Source organism: Puma concolor, chromosome F2, assembly GCF_028749965.1.
Source record: "Puma concolor isolate L17-30 chromosome F2, mPumCon1.1.hap2, whole genome shotgun sequence".
In the NCBI taxonomy this organism is placed as follows: domain Eukaryota; kingdom Metazoa; phylum Chordata; class Mammalia; order Carnivora; family Felidae; genus Puma; species Puma concolor.
This window is the reverse complement of record NC_141684.1, coordinates 68,743,483-68,764,935: the sequence shown is the minus strand read 5'-3', so window position 1 is coordinate 68,764,935 and position 21,453 is coordinate 68,743,483. Positions and strand designations below refer to the sequence as shown.

The following is a 21,453-nucleotide window of genomic DNA, read 5'->3' as shown; positions in this document are numbered from 1 at the left end:
TTCTGGTGTAACCCTTTGTGGAAGATACCTTTCCTTCCTTCTCCAGTTAGAAGTTTCTAAATGAAGAAGACTATCCCCACTGGAAGAGAGGATTTTATTAAACCTTACTATTACTGTCTAAATTGTTTATGATTTTTGGGGCGCCTCGGTGGCTCAGTCGGGTAAGCGTCCGACTTCAGCTCAGGTCATGATCTCACGGCTTGTGAGTTCAAGCCCTGAGCCAGGCTTTGTGTTGACAGCTTCAGATTCTTTGTCTCCCTCTCTCTCTGCCCCTCCCCCGCTGGCACTCTGTCTCTCTCTCTCTCTCTCTCTCAAAAATAAATAAAAATAAAAATTTAAATTATGTATTATTTTTCAAATACACAATTATCTTTAATACTGAATGAACGTTTTCAAAACAACACCCACAATTGTGACAAATAACCACACTAAGATGTTAATGATAAGGAGAACTGTATGTGTGTGTGTGTGGTGGGGGGGAGGTGTATGGGAACGCTATCATCTTTGTAATTTTTCTGTAAATGCAAATTTATTTTAAAATGAAGTATCTATTTTTATTTAAAAAACACCCCCCAAATTCTGATGTGAACCTCTAGCCCCATTATTACCCTCAAACCCAACTGCATCTGAGAATTAGTGACACATATCCTTGTAAAAGAGTGGTCAAGTTCTCTGGTAAAGTTGTAGAGCATTTTCCCTCAGAAGTGACAGTATTTATGGGTTAGCATTTAAGTCAGAGCTGGCATCGATTTCTGGCTCTGCCACATACCTAGCTGTAGGAGTTGAGCTGGTTAACTAATCTTTCTGAATCTTGTTACCTAATAATTAAATGAAGATAATAGTACTTTTAAATTAAAAAAGCTAATATATGTAAAGCAGGTAGCACAGTGCCTACCACATAAGAAAATGATAGTTGTTAATACTGCCATTCATACTGTTCCATCTGGAAATTAAAAATATAGTTAACTCTATCATTATCTTGCTCACATTTTCTGATCTTGTACATGTGCTCATCATGGCTAGCTTTGCTGAATCAAGACACAAAGAATTCCTCTCCCCTCTCAGTTTGGACAATGAGAAAGGGCTTCGAGGGCTCTGCTATGAGACAAGTCTGAGGGAAAAAGGTTGGATGTGGCCAGAAAACCCTTTACCTCCGTGACCTTAGGCAGGTTATTTAGCACCTTGAACATTTTCTCCTATGTAAAAATAATGACAACATAAGAGCTGCCCTAGTCCCCCAGTATTTTGGCGAAGATCACCTGAGAAAATGTAGGAGTCCATAAAATTGCCTTGAAATTATGAAGTCATTAATATATTTAACATGGACTATGTCTAATGATCATTATGTGTTACTAAAGTTTATTTTTTTTCAACTGATCATTTCTTTGTTTCTGCTTCTTTCTCCTCACTAATTGGGTTTAGCAAGTTTTGATAGAATTTTGTTGGAGAATCACTCACTGCAGGCTCATAATTCTAGGGGTTTTATAATATACGGTCTCCTTTTAAAACACTGTTACACATTTTGCTGAGCTTTAGTTTTATAGCACCTCCTTTTATTCCAATAACCCTCACTTCAGCTGCAGGTGCAACTTTTCTCATTTTCAGAACATGTAATTGAACAAAATTAGGTGCCTGCAATACACCTGAGTTATTATTCACTTATTCAGGTCAGAACTTATAATCCACTTTGACTTAGGTTCTTCTTACCTAGAGTATGTTTGTTCTTTCATGTGTGATGCACAGAAAGAGCACTCCTGCGGGGTAAGGTAGATGTGAGTTAGATACCAGTTTGATTCACAAATAATTGAAAATGAAGAGAACAACATAAACATTGCAGGGATGGCATTGAGGTTAAATATCATTTTGGGGATAGCAATAGATAACATTTATTGAACCCATACTTTTAAAGTTATTTGTATACATTATTTAGGCAAATGTAGAAGAGGTAGTATTCAGCGAGATTATTTGCTCTCCGTTTGCCAAAATTCCAATTTTGAGAGCTTCTTTCCCGTCCTTGCATTACCTTTTTTCTTCTCTCTGACTCATCTTTTCTCGTTTTTCTTTCTCTGTCTAAATCCTACCTCCACTCCAGGTTTCTCTTTCTGGGAAAACTGAAAAATTCTTACTTTTCTCTCAGAGTTTCTCAAACTTCCATTCTATCACCAATTCTTCCTATTGAGATTCGGCCCAACTGGCTGTTATTTGAGCCTCATTGCATTTACTATCTTATTTTAAATTTATATTTAACTTTTGTTGTAGAGACCTTTACTAAACATCAATCAATATAAAATTTTGGTGAAGTCATGATAAGCAGAGTCCTCATAATAAGTTATATAAGTATACAAAATCATAAAGTTGTGTTTTTCTTTATCTAAAAAAAAAGGTGGAATGGTTTCAGAGAAAGATTCTCAAGAGCATTGGAAAAAAGCATGAATCCCTCACAACCTCTTACAACAGATGATTGCTTTGAATTACTTAAACAGGCTTGGTACTTAAAAGCCAAATCTATGGTACATATTTTAACTTTTGCTGACATTAAGTGTATATTGATGTCAGAGGAAATTTGATACATGGAAGGCCTAGAGGATTGAGCCACAAATGTCAATAATATATGCACAATGATTCGCATTATGATAAACCCCTGCCCCATTGGGCTCTGTCTTCTATAATCACTCTAAACAAGAGACATCATTTTTGTTCAGGAATAAAGCACTCATTTCTATGGCATTCTAACTTTCTTTTCAACCTTACTTTATAATCAATGTATGCTGACATGCAAAATCTCTGTTAAAAGAGATTTCTTCTTCCTGGTTAAAAAAAAATTTCTTCTTCCTGGTTAAAAAAAAAAAATAGTAGCATTCATTTCATCCTTGTGATCTTTTTCCTTATAATAATAGAAATTCAAGATGTATTTATTTTTAAATAAATATACTTAGAATATATAGAACTCTGTCCTTAAGCACATGAGAAAGGGGAGACACATATACCCCATATCAGGGGGTACACTGTAAATATTTAATTCTGTAAATCTTCCTTTTGTATATACAGTTCATGCTCTACTTATATCGAGAAATATTCACAATTGAACTATGACTAGACGCAGAGGTTATCTGTTGTGTTACTAATTCATGTAAAAATTTGCTTCAACCTGCATCAAACTGTCTATCTCATGCAAGAAAAAATGCACACTATTTTCTAGAAGATTAAATTCTCGCAATGAACAACACTGGCCTCTGCTGGTAACCGAGGTCACGATGAACAGAGATCCACCTTTTCTAGATTGCTGAAGGCTCTGCCTTTATCCAGGTAGATCTACACTCTCTTAGATTAACTGTTTTTCACCTCTTGATGCTAAGTGAGCTGTAAATTAATGAGGGCTCCAAGGATGAAAATCTCTAGCACTAGCCATGGACCTAAATGGACCCAGACTGTAGATCTGGAACTTGCCATTTCTTCTGATGAAATAAATTTAAACATTTCTGCTTTAATGTCACAATTTTAAAATGATCTTTTCTTTCACGTCACTCCTCATCAGGGAAATACAAATCAAAACCACACTCAGGTATCACCTCATGCCAGTCAGAGTGGCCAAAATGAACAAATCAGGAGACTACAGATGCTGGAGAGGATGTGGAGAAACGGGAACCCTCTTGCACTGTTGGTGGGAATGCAAACTGGTGTAGCCACTATGGAAAACAGTGTGGAGGTTCCTCAAAAAATTAAAAATAGATCTACCCTATGACCCAGCAATAGCACTGCTAGGAATTTACCCAAGGGATACAGAAGTGCTGATGCATAGGGGCACACGTACCCAAATGTTTATAGCAGCACTTTCAACAGCAGCCAAATTATGGAAAGAGCCTAAATGTCCATCAACTGATGAATGGATAAAGAAATTATGGTTTATATACACAATGGAATACTATGGGGTAATGAGAAAGAATGAACTATGGCCTTTTGTAGCAACGTGGATGGAACTAGAGAGTGTGATGCTAAGTGAAATAAGTCAGGCAAAGAAAGACAGATAACATATGTTTTCACTTTTATGTGGATCCTGAGAAACTTACCAGAAAACCATGGGGGAGGGGAAGGAAAAAAAAAGGTAGAGTGGGAGAGAGCCAAACCATAAGAGAATCTTAAAAACTGAGAATAAACTGAAGGTTGATTGATGGGGGGTGGAAGGGAGGGGAGGGTGGGTGATGGGCATGGAGGAGGGCACCTGTTGGGATGAGCACTGGGTGTTGTATGGAAACCAATTTGACAATAAATTTCATATTAAAAATAAATTAAAAAATAAAAATGGGAAATTTATCTTTTCTTTCAATAACAAGATGCCAAGAGTAAAAGAGAATTGATGACTTTCAACTAAATATTTAAGAGTAATAACTGTGTACAGAATATAAACACATATTCCTTTAAGTTTATTTGCTTTACTTCCCAGTATCCATCATCTGATTCAGAAAATGCAGCTGAAATTACTGGAATACATAGGAAAGCAACCTTGAGTTTCATAGATCTATAAATCTACCCAGAAAATACTGTGTAGCCATGTGAAGGTGACTACCCAGAATTTTTATGCACATTGTTTTTTGGATTTGTTCACCAATAATTCTGCAAAGACCAAAATAATATTTGTATTTTGGTAATGTTGGGATTACTTTCTTTCTCCAGGCAAATATAAAATACTTGGATAATGTATGCTAAATTACTTGGATAATGTATGCTAAAGACTATATGGTGATACATTTTTCCCAATTGATCGAACAAGCTAACCAAGTGCCAGTACAAGACAAGCTTCCCGCTACTGCTTCTGATGGGTCTGAGCCTAGTCAGTGGCAACAGTCTCTTAGAACACAAGGGCCATTCCTTTTAATATTGCCCAATAGTCAACACAACTCAAGATCTGTGAGTTCTTTGCGCTCGGAAGTTCCCATCAAAGAACTGGAACATATTTATTTTATAATTATTTTTTAATGTATATTCATTTTTTGAGAGAAAGAGAGACTGAGTGCAAGCAGGGGAGGGGCAGAGAGAGGGGGAGACAGAATCGGAAGCCAGCTGTCAGCATAGAGCCTGACGCGGGGCTCGAACTCATGAACAGTTGGGATCATGACCGGAGCTGAAGTTGGTTGCTTAACAGACTGAGCCACCCCACCTTTTTAAAAATGTGAACCTGGAACATATTTAAAAGATAAAAAACTGAGGCCAACACAGGCTAAAATACTTGGTTGCATTGTCAGGAGTGGAACAACGGATACATATAAAGACATACTCCTACCTGTGCCCAAAGGGACTTGGGTTATTGTACAGTAAAGGAAACCACAGGATGAAATATCAATACAGAAGGGACAATCAACTCATTGATACGGAATTTAACTTCGGGAGTTAAAGTTTATTCACATAAACATATGATGTGTCTTATCAAAACTGGTCAAGGAAAATGCAATCCATTGTCATCGAAAGCTCATGTCACTGGTGTACACGTCTACGTAGAAATAGAAAACCGGGGCGCCTGGGTGGCGCAGTCGGTTAAGCGTCCGACTTCAGCCAGGTCACGATCTCGCGGTCCGTGAGTTCGAGCCCCGCGTCAGGCTCTGGGCTGATGGCTCAGAGCCTGGAGCCTGTTTCCGATTCTGTGTCTCCCTCTCTCTCTGCCCCTCCCCCGTTCATGCTCTGTCTCTCTCTGTCCCCCCAAAATAAATAAACGTTGAAAAAAAAATTAAAAAAAAAAAAAGAAATAGAAAACCAACTTAGTCACTCCTGACCTCCAATATATTTGAAATAGTGGCTATGCATATCTCATGAGTCAGTGATTATTTTATAAAATACTGACATTTCACATGGAGTAATTAGTAGTTGCTGCTGCTTCTTTTCCTCCTGTCTCCCTTTCTTTTTCTTCCCTCCTTCCTTTTTCTCTCCCCCAAGTATGTTTAAGTCAAGAAGTTCCAGTGGAAATCACTTTTACTACGTTCTTGAGAATCATACACTTCAAGCTGTGTAAAACATCCTAACCTCTGCCTTCAAATATAGATACCATTTTAGGGAAGAATAAATACATTTGGTACACAAGTTGCCTTCTGAAATACTTTCTTTTTCAATCCCCAAATACCTTTCTTGTCAAGATAGTGCAGCAGTGTTTAGAAAGCATTAGCACACCAACAGATGCTCAGAATCAAATGACTTAATAGGCATAAACTTTTTTTTTTCAAATAATTGCAAAGCTTTGGTTTAGCCTTTTGCATACCTTGCATAGTTAATTACCTAGGCCTTAATGTTTACATGTAATGAGAGTATCTACAGCTATAAACTACATAATTTATAATTGATGTAAATGGGTGTTATTATGTCAATTAGGCAGCTGTGTCCTCCACCTCTTGGTAAACAGCTTTGAGTGATAAACTGAGTTTGCAGAGAGGTACCTTCTTTTCTTCATAACAGATAAAAATAAATTACCTAGGTAGACCAGGCTGTCCAGTTGTTCTCTGGTGAGGTGGATGGGAAATCCAGACCCTTTCTTTTGACCTGTTGACTGCAGCAAATGGTCAATTTCGTCACGCAGCACTGCCATAGCTTCTGGGTGCTGTAGGAGGTAATACATCGCCCAGAACATAGTTGGAATAGTGTTTGTCACAGAGGCCCAGAGAAAGCCTAAATGATGTGCTGGGAGAAAATAAGTGAAAAGGAAGATTAATAGCGTTTATTACACTGATTAGATTTGCAGTGTGCTAATTAAAAGATGTTAGGACACAGACCCAGCCAAGGATCAGTGCATGCTAATGAGGACCAATAGGCTTCTGAAGTCTAATTTTCTGCTTAATGAGAATAGTTTAAAATGTAATGTGCGTGTGGGGGGTGGGGAGGTGGGGGATGAGATAAGAGGAGTAAATGCAGCTTAGTTATACTCTTTCTCATTATCACCATTAAGTATCTTGTTTTACCACCTCAGCAAAAAAAAAAAAAAAAAAAAAAATCAATTATCACAGAGGGTTGTTTCAGAGTAAAACATTTTATCATTAGCCAATTAGAAAGAGCATAAAAATTTTCAAGGTCACCATTTTGTCTTTTTATTTCAAAGGTCTATTGTAAATTATTTTATTTTAGACAAGTAATCATCCAGAAGTTTCTTACCTCCTATTTCAAGGTCCTCGAGCGTATAGTATTTCTCCAGGATATCTTGCCTCATTTGAACAACTTCTGACCATCCTTGTATCTTAGCTAAGTGTTCTGATGTCAAGTTTTTTATAAGTTTATTTCTAATAGACTTGACATTTCCTAGAAGCTCTATGGGTATGTCTGATACTAAATACGGGAATTTGTCATCAAATTTTAAATAATCCTCTCTTAGCTCAGTAGTAAATTTCTTCGTACTACCAGCAAGACTTTTTCCATATATGGTTGTAAATGTGACCTCAAACATCACTGAGTTGCAGAATGCCAACAGCGGTGTCATGACCCAATCTGTGGCTTTTAGTAGGTGGAGTTCAAGCACTTGTCTTAAATTCTGCATCATGTTTTCTGTGAGTATGTCCAAAGATTTCCCTTGTAAAAGTTGATAGCAGATGTGAAGTTCATCGTTCAGGTCATCATTGGTTTCCAGCTTTTTGATGGAAAATGCTTTCCTTAAGACTTTATTACTAAATATTCGAAAGCTTAATTTGCGGTTTTTTATCACTGACTGGTACTGAAAAGGGTCCAGGATAAATGTTATATACTTTCCTAAAAGAAATAAATGAGAATATGAGCTCTTTTGGTAGCAAAACACACAATATACCTGAAATTTGAAAATATTTTAATCAAAATTAGAAAGACCTTAACAACATCTAGAAAGGTGCAAAGTTTAATAAAAATCCATTTTGTTCAGATTCCATACCTGTTTCCTTTAAAAATGGGAGATAGTAGGAAAGGCTTTAAGTTAAATATTCTTAAATTCTGAATGACTTTTAAAAAGATACTGTCTTATTTTAATTAAGTACCCAAGTATTTAAACTACCCTTGAAATATCCTCAGAATCTCTTGACTTAAACATTTCTCATACAATAATACAAACAGAAAACAAACATCAAACAAACAAATTATTATTTACACTTCATAAAGAGCTATTTCATACTTGGTATCATCTTAGCTTTGGTTGGATACAATACCTTTAACTCAGATAAATGAGTATGTGGTATGAGGCCAGTACTCACAAGTTAATGTTCGGTGCAACACTAATACCAAATCAAAATGTCAGCATTTTCATTTTTATACATGAGAAAATAGTGGTTCATGGAGATTTAGTAACATGTCCAAGGTTGCCTACTGATTTGTGACTAAAACAGAATTCCAAACTAGAACCTGTCCATTCATGCATTCATCCCTACCTTCAACATTTATTGAGATCCAGATATTTATTTGGATCTCTTTCCTCTTAAGATAAAAAGATGCAAAGGGGCGCCTGGGTGGCGCAGTCGGTTGAGCGTCCGACTTCAGCCAGGTCACGATCTCGCGGTCCGTGAGTTCGGGCCCCGCGTCGGGCTCTGGGCTGATGGCTCGGAGCCTGGAGCCTGTTTCCGATTCTGTGTCTCCCTCTCTCTCTGCTCCTCCCCCGTTCATGCTCTGTCTCTCTCTGTCCCAAGGATGAATAAACGTTGAAAAAAAAAAATTAAAAAAAAAAAAAAAGATAAAAAGATGCAAAGAAATCATTGTATCATTGTGGATGGTGATGTAGCAGAGATGTGAACGCAATGTAGGGGAAAGAGAAAGGGAAATCTGCTTCAGTCTGCCTGGAGTTATCTATCATCAAGATAGTTCCTTGAGGTGCTGACATTTGGTCTTTTCATAGATCAGTGTTGTCCACACTTACCCAATTAAAAGACTTAGGGTGCTGGTTAACAATACAGATCCCTGCCTGATTCTGATTCGTAAGGTTTAGATGTGGGACCTACAAGTCTCTATTTTTGACAGGCGCCTGAAGTGATTTAAGGCAGCACACTGAGGAACATTGCCATTCTATGGTTGGTCTCTCAAAACTGGCAGGAAACTTGGAGAGTTCCCAGCTCTTGGGAACTCTTGGAGTTGGGAGAGTTCCCAGTTCCCAGGTGATCATTGATAGTTCAACTATCAACTCTAAATTAATCAGTTGAAAAAGCTAAAGAAAGTCAAGAGAGGTTAAGGGCCAAGATCCCACTGCCATTTTTAGTGGCAGAGCCAGGACAAGAAGTCACTCTCCATTCATTGTTCCGTTCCTTACGCAGTGCTGACTTCCTCTCACTAGAGTGCTGTTTTAAGATTCCTAATTCGAAGTATTATGCAAATAGTATTTAAAATGGGCATTTAATGTCCTTTTTTTCCAAGAACAGACATGAAGTTTAGATAACCCTACAAATTTTAATATCTATTAATTATATTGTCTTCTAGAAAACAGTTCATAGACATTAACATTTGTAAGATCATACACACTTTCCTTTTCACTTTATCATTTCTCTTTGTGTGAGAGTGTATGTGTGTGTAGCTTTCTTAGACCAACAATGCCTCACTTGTTATTTATTGGTAATTCAAGCAGCATCACAGATATTAAATTCAATGTGGTACATGATTAGGATAAAGTTTTGAATAATTTGCAACCTAATTCTTGAAACAGGATAATATGTTTTTGTCTTACAATTTTAAAACATAATTTTTAAGTATACATTAATGTACATGTGTTATGATGTTTTTCTAAAAATATATCATACGTCTTGAATTTTATATATTGTATTTCTCCTTCACTTATTTAATAAGGTGGGCCAATACAGGAATGAGGGTAAAGCTAGAAGTGTCTATTCATTCTGGTCAGATCCCAAAGCTGCGTCTATAAAGTAAACTGGATTTTTTCCCCCTAGGGAGAGCAAAAAGGACTCAACTGGATTTGAGCATATTTTATGACACCTGCTTTACCATAGCATCTTAATTAAATAAAATTGCCAGCATCTGCCTGACAAATAATTGAAAAAAAGAGTGAATTCTCTTATTTTGCAAAAGATATAATTTTAGGCGAAGCTATGTATTTTCACAGGTGGTGATTCATACTTTCCTCCTTTCACTAAATGAGAAGATTTTGTTAAATATCTTTAGGGTTATTTTAAATTAGCCACTAAAATTCAGAGAATGTATAAAAGATTCAGTTTGTAAAACACACAATTTTTAGAGAATAGTTTGAATTTTTCTTACCAATTTTCTACATTCATTAAAATCTAAGTGGAAAGACAAAACTATATTCAGCCATGACAGCATGAGCTACTGGCCATTGGCCTACTGAAGTAGATAGAGCCTGTGTGCATGCAAGAGTTTTTGTCTTCGATTCATCACAAATACACACATAGCCCCTCTCTCTCCTTGCTGGTTAGGATATGGGAAGAAAACAATGAGATTAATTTCAAATAAAAGGAATAAAAGCTAATTAGCAACCAATTATTGATAAATTGTTTTTTAAAATAAGCAATTATTGCACGTAGTTTCTTTATAAAAATCCTTCCTGATTAGTTAAAATCAATTTATTTGTAAATGAAATTCTCACTCCTGTCAAGCCTCTTTATACTCCAGGATCTGTATTTTCTCTTTCTCATTCTTATTTTAATTTTCTTCAACATCAAGGCATTGTGTTTTCCCAACTCTCTTTCTGAGTAAGATGTTGATTGCTTTAAAAGTAGACGTTTTGATTTTCTGGATTTTACTTTTCAAGTGGGTTTGGAAGTACTAATAACCCTGGAGATGTTAGTTGGCTTTCCAACTTTTAATCTTCAGTATAAACAATTTAAGCTAAGTTTTCCAAAATTAATATTAATTTAAACCATCTGTCCACCATCTGCTAATGTGAGATGCAAAACCAGAGTTTCTTTGTAATCTTTAATCAGACAGTTAGGAAAACACATATACATTCATAAAATGAATTTAAATTTTTTAACAAAGGAAATCTGAAAAGTTATTCTGAAGGCCATGTATTCTTGGAGCAAAATTAACTTTTGCTCCAGTGTGATTTTATGTAAATGAATATCAAGTGTTGATAGGCAAGTTGCCTAGTTTACAAAGATCACAAGGTAGAAACAATATCCATTGCCATGTTTCCAAAAGAGAAAAGAATGCTGTCAGCAGTTGATATGAAATATTGATTTAAAGAATTTCAGAGTTTGCATTTGTCTAAAATAGAAATGTCAAAATGGGGCTCACTTCTGCTACATATATATATATATATATATATATATAATGTAATATTATATGAACTATTTAATATATATCATATATAATTATCTTTTAGAGCAATAAATTTGAAATGGGCTGAAAATTTTTAATGTCTTCTTTTTTTTTTTTTTTTATGTCTTCTTTAACAACAATTTCATTCTTGTCCCTTTTCAGAGCTGAGTCTAAAGATATTAATTCTAGCATTCCTGTATAACCTGTGCATGATCCTTTACTAACTCGGCAGCCTTTTCACTTCTTTCGAAATCACTTCTTTTAGGAAGGTGAAGCTACATAACGCAAAGTACATCAGTAAATATAAGAAAAGTTAAATTATTCACCCAGTTGTCTTGTACACAAAACGTCTGACATCTGGATCGTTATAAATTGAATTTTGATGTTTTCATTTCAGGTATTTGGTGCTATCCAGAGACACATCCATGGGAATTCAGGACAACTATTTGAGCCTTTAGATATAGAAATGCCTAGTCAACAAATATGAGATAAATTTGGATTTTAAAGAGATTTTCCTTAATTATGAGCTTTTAATCTCCATGCTTAGTTTTTCAATAGAATTTTTTAAAACATCAAGCTGAAAATATTAGTTTGAAAGTGAAATATGAATGAACTTTTTAGTTTCTGAGGATGATCACATTTTATACTCTCCCTCTTATTAGGGAGATTTCACTAGCTGCTGACAATGATGTACAGTGGTGCTTCGCTGGGGTGACATCTAGGGAAAACTGTTCCTCTGCACCACCACACAAAACCAATTAGAGAACTATTTTCTGCGACAGGGCACGAATTTACATGGTTTCTCATGAAAAGATGTACCTTTTAATTTCTTTATTAAGATGACATCCGTGTCCCTTGAGACTTTTGGGGATGACAATCATTTGTTCATCATGCAAGAGCATACAGTAACTGAAATCACATTACGGGACAAGGGTGGAAGGCCCCGTTCCTCATTTCACATTTTCCAAAGGAGCTATTTTGCAAACTGATCATTAGAAGCAAATACGTTAACAGGGTATCTTGACAGGAATTAATACAAACTCTGGTAAGGAGCCAAAGGGGAGTAGTGGTACATATTCAACTGTGGTTGTGTACTGTTGAGTTCAAGAGCATAACCATGGTCAAATTATTTAGACATCAGAAATTCAACAAGCTTCTTAGCGTCTAAGACTAAGATATCAAGTGTCAGTGGAAATTGGTTCTTTTTTGAACAGTGAATAACATTATCCAACTCTACCACGAGTTTCTGTTTAATCATCTTAATCATCTCAGGCTATTTTTGTATAATGTATTAAAAGGGAAAACTGAGAAGATCAATAATTTGTGTCTACTCATTAGGACATAAAGTTTAAGTTTTTAAGTAAGAGTGGTTTCTTTTTTTTTTTAAGTGAAGAATATAGTTTTGTTATTATGAAGCCAAAAGATCACTTAGAATAGAAGCACCAGGTATGGCCTTTATTTGTATTATAGTAAGTGTTTCATCAGCTCTAAGGTATTGGGAATATCCTCATCAAATATTTATTGTGAATCAATCAGTGCTGAGCTCTGGTCTAAATGCTGGCAATAGAGGAGATAAAGAATAATGAAGGTAAATAGACAAATGAATTAACAATAAATTCACAATTTATTAAATGCCATGACAGAGTGATACTGAGCGTAATGGGAGCCTGGAGAAGAGGCGTTAAACATAACGGGAGAAGAGATGGTCAATGATGCTTTGGGGAGGAAGTGTAATGTGACTATGACCTCAAAAGATGAACCCGTGTCAGTCATCTTTTCGGGATGACTCACAAGCAGAAGAACGGCACTCAGGCAGAAAAAACAGCAAGACAAAACACAGGCACAAAAGGGCATCGTGTGTGAGGAGAAATTTCAAACAATTTGGCGTATTAATAGTGCATTAAGCACAAGGCAAGCGGTAGCAACAGCCGAGGCCAGAGAGGTGGGGGAGCCCAGTCTTGGGGAGCCTTGTGAGGATTCCATTAGATATGCAGTTGCTCCAGATGCATGATGTTTTTTTCCATTTCAATTTTTCTGAAATCAGAGTGTAGGGAGAGACTTGCCACTAGGTTGTGATGAAATGGATACTGCCTGTTCATGCAAGAAGGCAAGCCGTGCTGATAATTTCATCCAGTTGGGTCATTGTTTTTCTCCCAATTACATTAAAATGGCAGCACTGAAATGAAGTTGCTCTATGTACAAAAGGTTGCTTCTGATACTCAACAGAGTAATTGCAGTAAGAAGAAATTACCTAAATTCTTTAGGAACAGAACATAAAATTCCAAGGCTGGTTAGAGGAAGGTAAAAGGGTTGAGCAAAGAAAGGTGTTTAAGTAAAGATGACCCAGTTTAAGGAATCCTCAGAGTCAGTGAAAGAACCAGAGGTGCAGTGTCACCAGAGTGAAAGAAGAGGGCATTCTGAGAAGGAATGAGAGATTTGTATGGTCAAACAAAGTAGAGAGGTCTAGTCAGGTGAGGGCCCATTAATGTCCTCAGCAAGGCAGATGGCTTGTTCCAAGTAGGAGGTATCTAGGAGATAAGCAAGTATGGGAGCAAATGTAGGTAACTTAAAAAATCTGGATGCAAAAGAGAAAAAAAAAAAGAAATGAAAGGTACCTAGAAGGAGAATATAGGAGAAGCTTAAGTATGGCTATTTTAAGCTTTATGTAAGGGCCTAAGAGGGAAAGAAAAATGAAGACATATGTTTGGGAAGAATAAATAATGAAACCGGACCTTTGGAGGCAGGATGTTATGGTCACGAGGACAGGTAATTGTCTTAAACATTCTTTGAAATTAGGGAAAATGTAGGGGGATAGCTGTGAGACGCAAGGATATCCGGAAGATGGGTGAGGGTCTGAGATCATACCTGATGGCTTCATTCTTCTTGGGAAGGAAAGGAAGGCGAGTGAACTATGTTGCCACAGCCCAGTGAGAGATGGGGAGCTAGAACAGCCTGGAAAGGCCTTTCCTGCCCTCCCTCCAGCACGCTCAACTAGAAGTCAGAGGGCAAAGAAGTGCAGATAATCTAATCTGTAGAGATCAGATTTCTGGGACATAGGACATGAAAGGTGAAGAAAAGAAATAGCTAGTCCAGTGATAAGCTGATATAAAAGACTGTGCGAAGATGGCTACAGTAAACTCTTTCTATCTCTCTACACATGCTCCTTTGCAATGGGACTCTGCCATTCTTCCCAGAGAGTGGTGAAGTTTATTTCCTTACCCTTGAGTTGGGGCTGGGCTACGACTGCTCTGACTAATAAAATGTGGTGGAAGAGAGGTTTTGTAATAACTCAGTCCAGTTCTCAGGAGGCTCTGCAGCTTTTCCTCTCACCCACCTGAAACACTAGCTGCCATGTAAGGACAACTTCTTGAGAATGAAACATCGTGTGGACACAGAGGCCCAGCCAGGCACGTGATGAAGCCATCTTGGAACATCCAGTTCCCAGTTAAGCAGCCAGATGACTCAAGCCACAAAAGTGATTCAGGCAAGATTGGTTGCTTTAAGGCATTAAATTTGGGGGAGGTTTGTTACACAGCAGCTATTTAGCTATTTAGCTCATACAGCTGGACAACATGGGCCTTAAAGGAGGATGAGAGAAGAACATTCCAACTTTTCCTCTCAGCCCTATGATATTGGGATGTTTAGTAATCTTGCTGTAGTTTTCTTTTTTCTTTTGTAAGCATTTTATTCAAGTGAGAAGCATAACAAACACTTCAAAATTAAAAATACATTGTAAAAAAATACATTCTAGATCAGTGGTTGCTAGGGGATCAGGTCAGGAGGAAAGCAGAATGAGTATGTGGAACCCAGAGGATTTGGGGGGCAGTTACACTATCCTCTATGATAGTGAATAATATCCAGGGAATGGTGGATCCATGACATACGTTTGTCAAAACTCAGAGAACTGTACAACGCAAAGGGTGGACCCTAATGTAAACCACAGACCTTTAATAATGTATCAACATCAGCTCATCAGCTGTGACAAATTATGGGATATACTATAGTAAGAAATAATAAGGAAAACTATGATCAAGGGAAACAGGATATATGGGTAATCTCTGATCAATTTTCTTTAAACCTAAAACTGCTCTATAAAATAAAGTCTGTTAATACACTCTACCGTTTTTTCCCCTTGAACCATTCTTTTTATTCTTTAATTTTTTAATGTTTATTTATTTTTGACAGAGAGAGAGAGAGAGAGAGAGAGAGAGAGAGAGCATAAGTGGGGGAGGGGCAGAGCGAGAGGGAGACTCAGAATTCGAAGCAGCCTCCAGGCTCTCAGCCGCCAGCACAGAGCCCGACGCGGGGCCTGAACCCATGGAGTGCTAGATCATGACCTGAGCCGAAGTCAGATGCTGAACCGACTGAGCCACCCAGGTGCCCCGAACAATTCTTAAAACCAAACCAAATGAAGCCAAAATGGCAGGTGATGGGAGGACAGCAGGGTTCCCTAGGTACCCTCAAGACTTTTACACTTGGTGTAAAAACTTTGTTTTTAATGTGAAAATTATTGTACCCAAAGAAATAGTTTTCTTTTGTATTAGCCTACAAATGAAACAATAATATATAAACATTCCATATTTTGCCTAGAAAAAAATACAACTTAAGAACAACTGAGAAAAAAATCAACTGAGAATTTATTATTTTTTTAAGCATTTTTCTTTTCTGTTTTTTGTTTCTTTTAAATTTTAAGTAGGCTCCACACTCAGTGCGGGGCTTGAACTCATGCCCCTGAGATCAAGAGTTGCACACGCTACCAAATGAGCCAGCCAGACACCCCAAGAACTTATGACTTATGGAAGGTACTTAAAGAAGTGCTGCTTACCCCCAAGGAGAACAGTGAAAGTGTCACCATGTTGCTTTTGAAGTGTTTTCATGAAACCTAAAGGATTCTTTTGGAAGTTCAGGGCCTCTCCAAGGTAAGGAAGCCAGCCTTTTATCAATGGAGGCTCACCAGGTCTCCTATGAGAAAAACAAACAAACAAACAAACACAAGAAAAAATTAAGTCCCTATTTTAATACATGTGAGTTATGAATCCACTCTAGAAGTGAATGGATGAATTGCACAGCTAATTCTGTTCTTTTATTCAATGATTCTTATATAATCCAAGACATGGATTTATTGAGCCCCACCAGTATGTGTGGGTTTTGGGGTATACAGTTCAACTCATAGCTTTTGGTGAGCAACTTTTTGAAGAACTTTGTTATCTTGTAAGGCTCAAATGGCTGACTGAAATGACAGCTACACTTAGTAACCATTTTATGTATGAGCTCTGTCTGTACTGTTCTGAGTGTTAGATGTCAGGTAGTTCACTTGCCAAAGTAAAGTTCTTTGTTATCAGATGTCACTTTAGGCTAGGATTATATCATTAGAAGAGGGACAATTAATAATCTCAAAAAATCTTTTATGCTGTTGGGAACAGTAAAAACTTCAACATTGTTTCCATGAAGTATATCTTGTTATATCCTTTCATAAAGTTTTTATTCAACTACAAAATGAATAGGAATATTTATTAAATTTTACAAGACAACATATGAAACACATTCAACAAAACATTGAAATATTGTGAATTAAAAAACAAGTTCCTTCTTTTTTGACCTATAATCCTAGCAAAACTAGACTTCAAAATTTCTTCTTCTTCATTTATTTGGTGAACTCAATCTGATTTAAAGTTAAAAAAAAAAAATCCAAAGCCATTTTATCCTAGAAGGGATTAAAACAAATATTCAAGAGAACTCCGATAATTCTCTATCCCATCTGTGAAGATGACTTATACTACAGGCAGTACAACCCATTTTGATTAATCACAAGATATTACTAGCTCAGACCTAATCAAAGTTCAAGATTATGATCATATTCAACATGGACTTTTATGTAGCTAGATTAACCCTATCAAAAGCTTTTATTTTCCCACATCCCAACATGGTAGAATTAAACTTAAAACATAAACATCAGATCTTTCAGGGGAAAAAGGAAATAAATTAACACAAAATAAACCCAAAGTATGGTAGAAATAAAGGAAAAAGGTATCAAAACTCTTCTTTCTGTTTTTAGAATAAAATTTATTTTTATAATAATTTATAAAATGTATGCTGTTATTTAGATACATATACTTAGAAAGACAATAAACATTGCATAAAAGCGTATATCTTATGCTTCCTCCCTTTCTCTGTTACTTTCTTAAATGCTAACTTTCTCAATGGAGACTTGTTTTTTTGAGAAATTTAAAAGTGTACCAAAAAAGTATTTTAACAGTTAATTCTATATCCATAGATTAAACAAGAGGAGACAACATATATGATTGTAAGGTAGGATCTCCAAATTAGAAACTGCCATAGCATACCGGCTATAAATCAATGGCTTTCAAAATTCGTAAGTGATCTTAGTTCACAAGATTTCCTTTAAAAATATTAACTCTCTTCCTTGGTCTATTTTTACTCTGGTTTGTTTAATGTTGCTTGAATGTTGCATTGTGACAAAGATTTTGAAAGGCTTTTTGTCATATCGTAATTTAATGCAACTAATTTCATCCTCTATGCTCTGTCATTTGGTCAAAAGCTGTATTCTTCACGGGATTTCCGCGGGGGGAAAGGATTGAACTCAGAAATCCAGGGGAATATTAAGTTAATGTTCAGAGTTAGGGAAACACATTAGGAAGCCATTTTACTGTTACAAAGATGAGAGGATCATCATTTCTTACAGCTATGTTCATTTTGGCAGCAATAAACTCAAAAGTATGAAATACCATGTCACAACTACGCATATTTTCAGCAAAAAATATAGTGCTGGTTCATCTTATGACCCATCAAAGACAGACCACAAAAATCTGTCTTCATCAGTACATTTGTAAAAATTATTTAGAGAGGAAAGACATCACCATAATGACCCAGAAAGGCCTGCTGACATATGGCACAGTGTAAATACTGCTATTTGTCTCTCTCATGCTCTGTGACTTTGAAAATGAAATACCCATTGCCCACTGCTGAATGAGAGAATAGATGCCTAATGTTTCTTGGGAATGATCAGGTCCCAAAGCTTAAAAAGAACAGGTTCCGAAGCAACAGTGGGCAATTTAAAAAATAAAAAAAATAAATTAAAAAAATGCAAAAAACAAAAAGAAAAACCGTGGTCCATACCCCCTCTTAATCCCACTCTGATGGTATATACTTCCTCAAATATCCTCTTTACTATTTAAGACACTACAAGGACACATCTTGTAAATTTTACAAATTAGAGCTTATAAAAGGTTCTCAATGATTAAACCCAAGTTCTTGATTTTTTTTTAGAGAGTTCTTGTGCATGCATGTGCACAAGTGGGGGAGGCAGGGTGGGTGCAGAGGGAGAGGGAGGGAGAAAATTCCAAGCAGGCTCCATACTGTCAGTGCAGAGCCTGACATGGGGCTTGGTCTCACGAACCATGAGATCATGACCTGAACTGAACTCAAGAGTCAGTCACATTGAGGAGGGCCCTTGTTGGGATGAGCACTGGGTATTGTATGTAAGCAATAGAACACGGGAATCTACCCCCCAAAACCAAGAGCATGCTGTACACACTGTATGTTAGCCAATCTGACAATAAATTATATTAAAAAAAAAACAGCAAAAAAAAAAAAAAAGTCACTTAAGTGACTGAGCCACCCAGGCACCCTTAATACTGGGATTTTAACTCTAATACACTAGCTATGTAGACACCCAGTTGTTTTTTAACTTAAGAATGATAGGGGCGCCTGGGTGGCTCAGTTGGTTGAGCGTCCGACTTCGGCTCAGGTCATGATCTCGTGGCCTGTGAGTTCAAGTCCCGAGTCGGACTCTGTGCTGACAGCTCAGAGCTTGGAACCTATTTGGATTCTGTGTCTCCCTCTCTCTCTGCCGTTCCCCTGCTCATGCTCTGTCTCTCTCTCTCTGTCAAAAATTAATAAACATTAAAAGATAAAAAAAGAAATTTTAACTTGAGAATGATAATATTAACCTTAAATGTTTACCATTCATATATGAAAGTAGTTGTGCTATACAGAACAGGATTAGTTTTCTGGGCTATTCACATACATTGTAACATACATGGTTTTTCTCTTTTATTCTCTGTATGAACTGTTTTCTTCATCAACTCTCCCTGCTATCTATATAAGGAGCTTGGAAGGCATCACTCCCATCTTCACCACAAGAAAAAAGCTGAACAAACTGAATACCAATAACTCTTCTTAGATTCATTACAGAATTGATGCCACCGGGCAAACCACTGCCCTGAAAACTATAGAGACAGGTGAATACAGAAAATCATAGCTTACTGGGAACAGACGCTGCTGCTGGAGTCTTTAAGAGAGACACTGAAAAGGGTAATTGACCAATTGCTGGAGACTGAGCAAGGACTAACTTATGATATAAAATCTCCTAAGGGGCCAGACTTATGAGGGCTCCACAGGGCTCACACAAGGAGAAATAGGTAATCTGAATTAGTATGCATCTATCAAATAAATTGAATCAATATATATCTTTTGAAGTTTATTTATTTTGAGAGAGAGGGAAACAGCACAAGTAGGGTAGGGGCAGAGAGAGAGGGAGGGGGAAACATCCCAAGCAGGCTCCACACTGCCAGCGTGGAGCCCCATGCGGGGCTTGAACCCACAAAGCCATGAGATCATGATCTGAGCTGAAACCAAGAGTCAGGTGCTTAACCGATGAGCCACCTAGGTGCCCCTGAATCAATAATTTATAATCTTCCAAAGCAGAAGGCGCCAGGTCTAGAGCTCACTGGTGAATTTTATCAGACATTTGAGGAAATGTTACCAATTCTCTCTAATCTCTTCTAGAAAAGAGAAGCAGAGAAAACACTTCCTAACTCATCCTATAAGGACAGCATTACTCTAATACAAAACCAGACAAAAACATGACAAAAAGGAAAATTATGGATCAACAAAAATAACATAGATTTAAAAATCCTCAACAAAATAATAGTAAATTGAACTCAACAGAGTATAGAAAGGATTATTATACATTAGGAGCAAGTGAAATATATTCTAGGTATTTAAGGCTGCTTCAATATTCAAAAATCAATTAAATGTAATTAATGTAATCCATTAATTCAAAGGGATAAAGAAAAGAAATCATCTGATCATATCAATAGATACAGAAATATCATTTTACAAAATGTAACACCTATTCATGAAAAAATTCTCAGAAAACCAGGATGAGAGGAAAATTCAACTTGATAAAGAACATCTACAAAAAACCTTACAACTAACATCATACTTAATGGTGAGAAACTAAATACTTCCCTGCTAAGATCTAAAACAAGGCAAAGATACCCCTTTCACAACTCCTGTTTGACATTATACTGAAATGCAATAACACAAGAACAGAAAATACAAGGTAGAAGAATTAAAACTGTTTTTATTGCAGATGAGATGATTGTCTATACAGAAAATCTCCAAGAATCAACAAAAAAAAAAACCCTCCTGGAACTAATAAGCAATTATGGCCAGGTAGCAGAATACAACATTAATACACAAAAATAAATTGCTTTCCTATTTACCAGCAGTGAATAAGTGGACTTTGAAAGAAAAGACCATTTACATTGGTACCCATAAAAATGAAATACTTTGGTATAAATCTAAAAAAATATGTACAAAATCTACATAAGAAAAACTACAAAACTTGGAGGAAATAAATCAAATAAAAGTTAAATAAATGGAGAGATATCCCATGCACATCAATAGGGAGACTCAATACTCTCAAGATGTTCGTTCTTCTCAGCTTTATCTACAGATTCAATGCAATCCTGACCAGAACGCCAGAAAATTATTTTGTGGATATTGACAAAACAGATTCTAAAGCTTATATGGGAAGGGAAAAGACACAGAAGAGCCAATATAATATTGAAGGACAAGAACAAAGTGGAAGGAGTGATACTACTCCACTTCAATACTTATTATAAAGCAATAGTAATCAAGACAGTGTGTTATTGGTAAACAAATAGACAAACAGATCAGTGGAACAGAAGAGAAAGCCCAAAATTAGACCAACACAAATATAGTCAACCGATCTTTGACAAGGGAGCACAGTAATTCAATGGAGAATGGATAGCCTTTTCAACAAATGGGGGTAGAATAATGGCATCCTCTCACAAAACTAGAAATCTAGACACAATTCTTATACCTTTCACAAAAATTAACTCAAGATAGATCAGAGACCTAATTGTAAAATGCAAAACTACAGAAGTCCTAGCAGATAACATAAGAAAAATCTAG

General features: G+C 36.5%; 1 protein-coding gene across 5 annotated transcripts in view; it reads right to left on the bottom strand.

Moving 5' to 3' along the window:
- CYP7B1 (cytochrome P450 family 7 subfamily B member 1) overlaps nucleotides 1-21,453 on the bottom strand; it is a 173,000-nt gene that overhangs the window by 14,371 nt on the left and 137,176 nt on the right. For 4 of the 5 annotated variants that reach the window (XR_015246918.1, XR_015246919.1, XR_015246920.1 and 1 more), the window contains exons 2-4: nucleotides 16,034-16,170; nucleotides 7,129-7,716; nucleotides 6,454-6,660 (exon numbers count right to left, since the gene is read on the bottom strand). Coding sequence is in view for 2 of the 5 variants with exons in the window: in XM_086695795.1 (XP_086551921.1) it covers nucleotides 6,454-6,660; nucleotides 7,129-7,716; nucleotides 16,034-16,170 (932 nt within the window). In the remaining 3 variants the exon portion in view is untranslated. Of the gene's footprint in view, nucleotides 1-6,453; nucleotides 6,661-7,128; nucleotides 7,717-11,534; nucleotides 11,679-16,033; nucleotides 16,171-21,453 lie in introns of those variants that run through there. The other variant, XM_086695796.1, reaches the window with a different exon arrangement.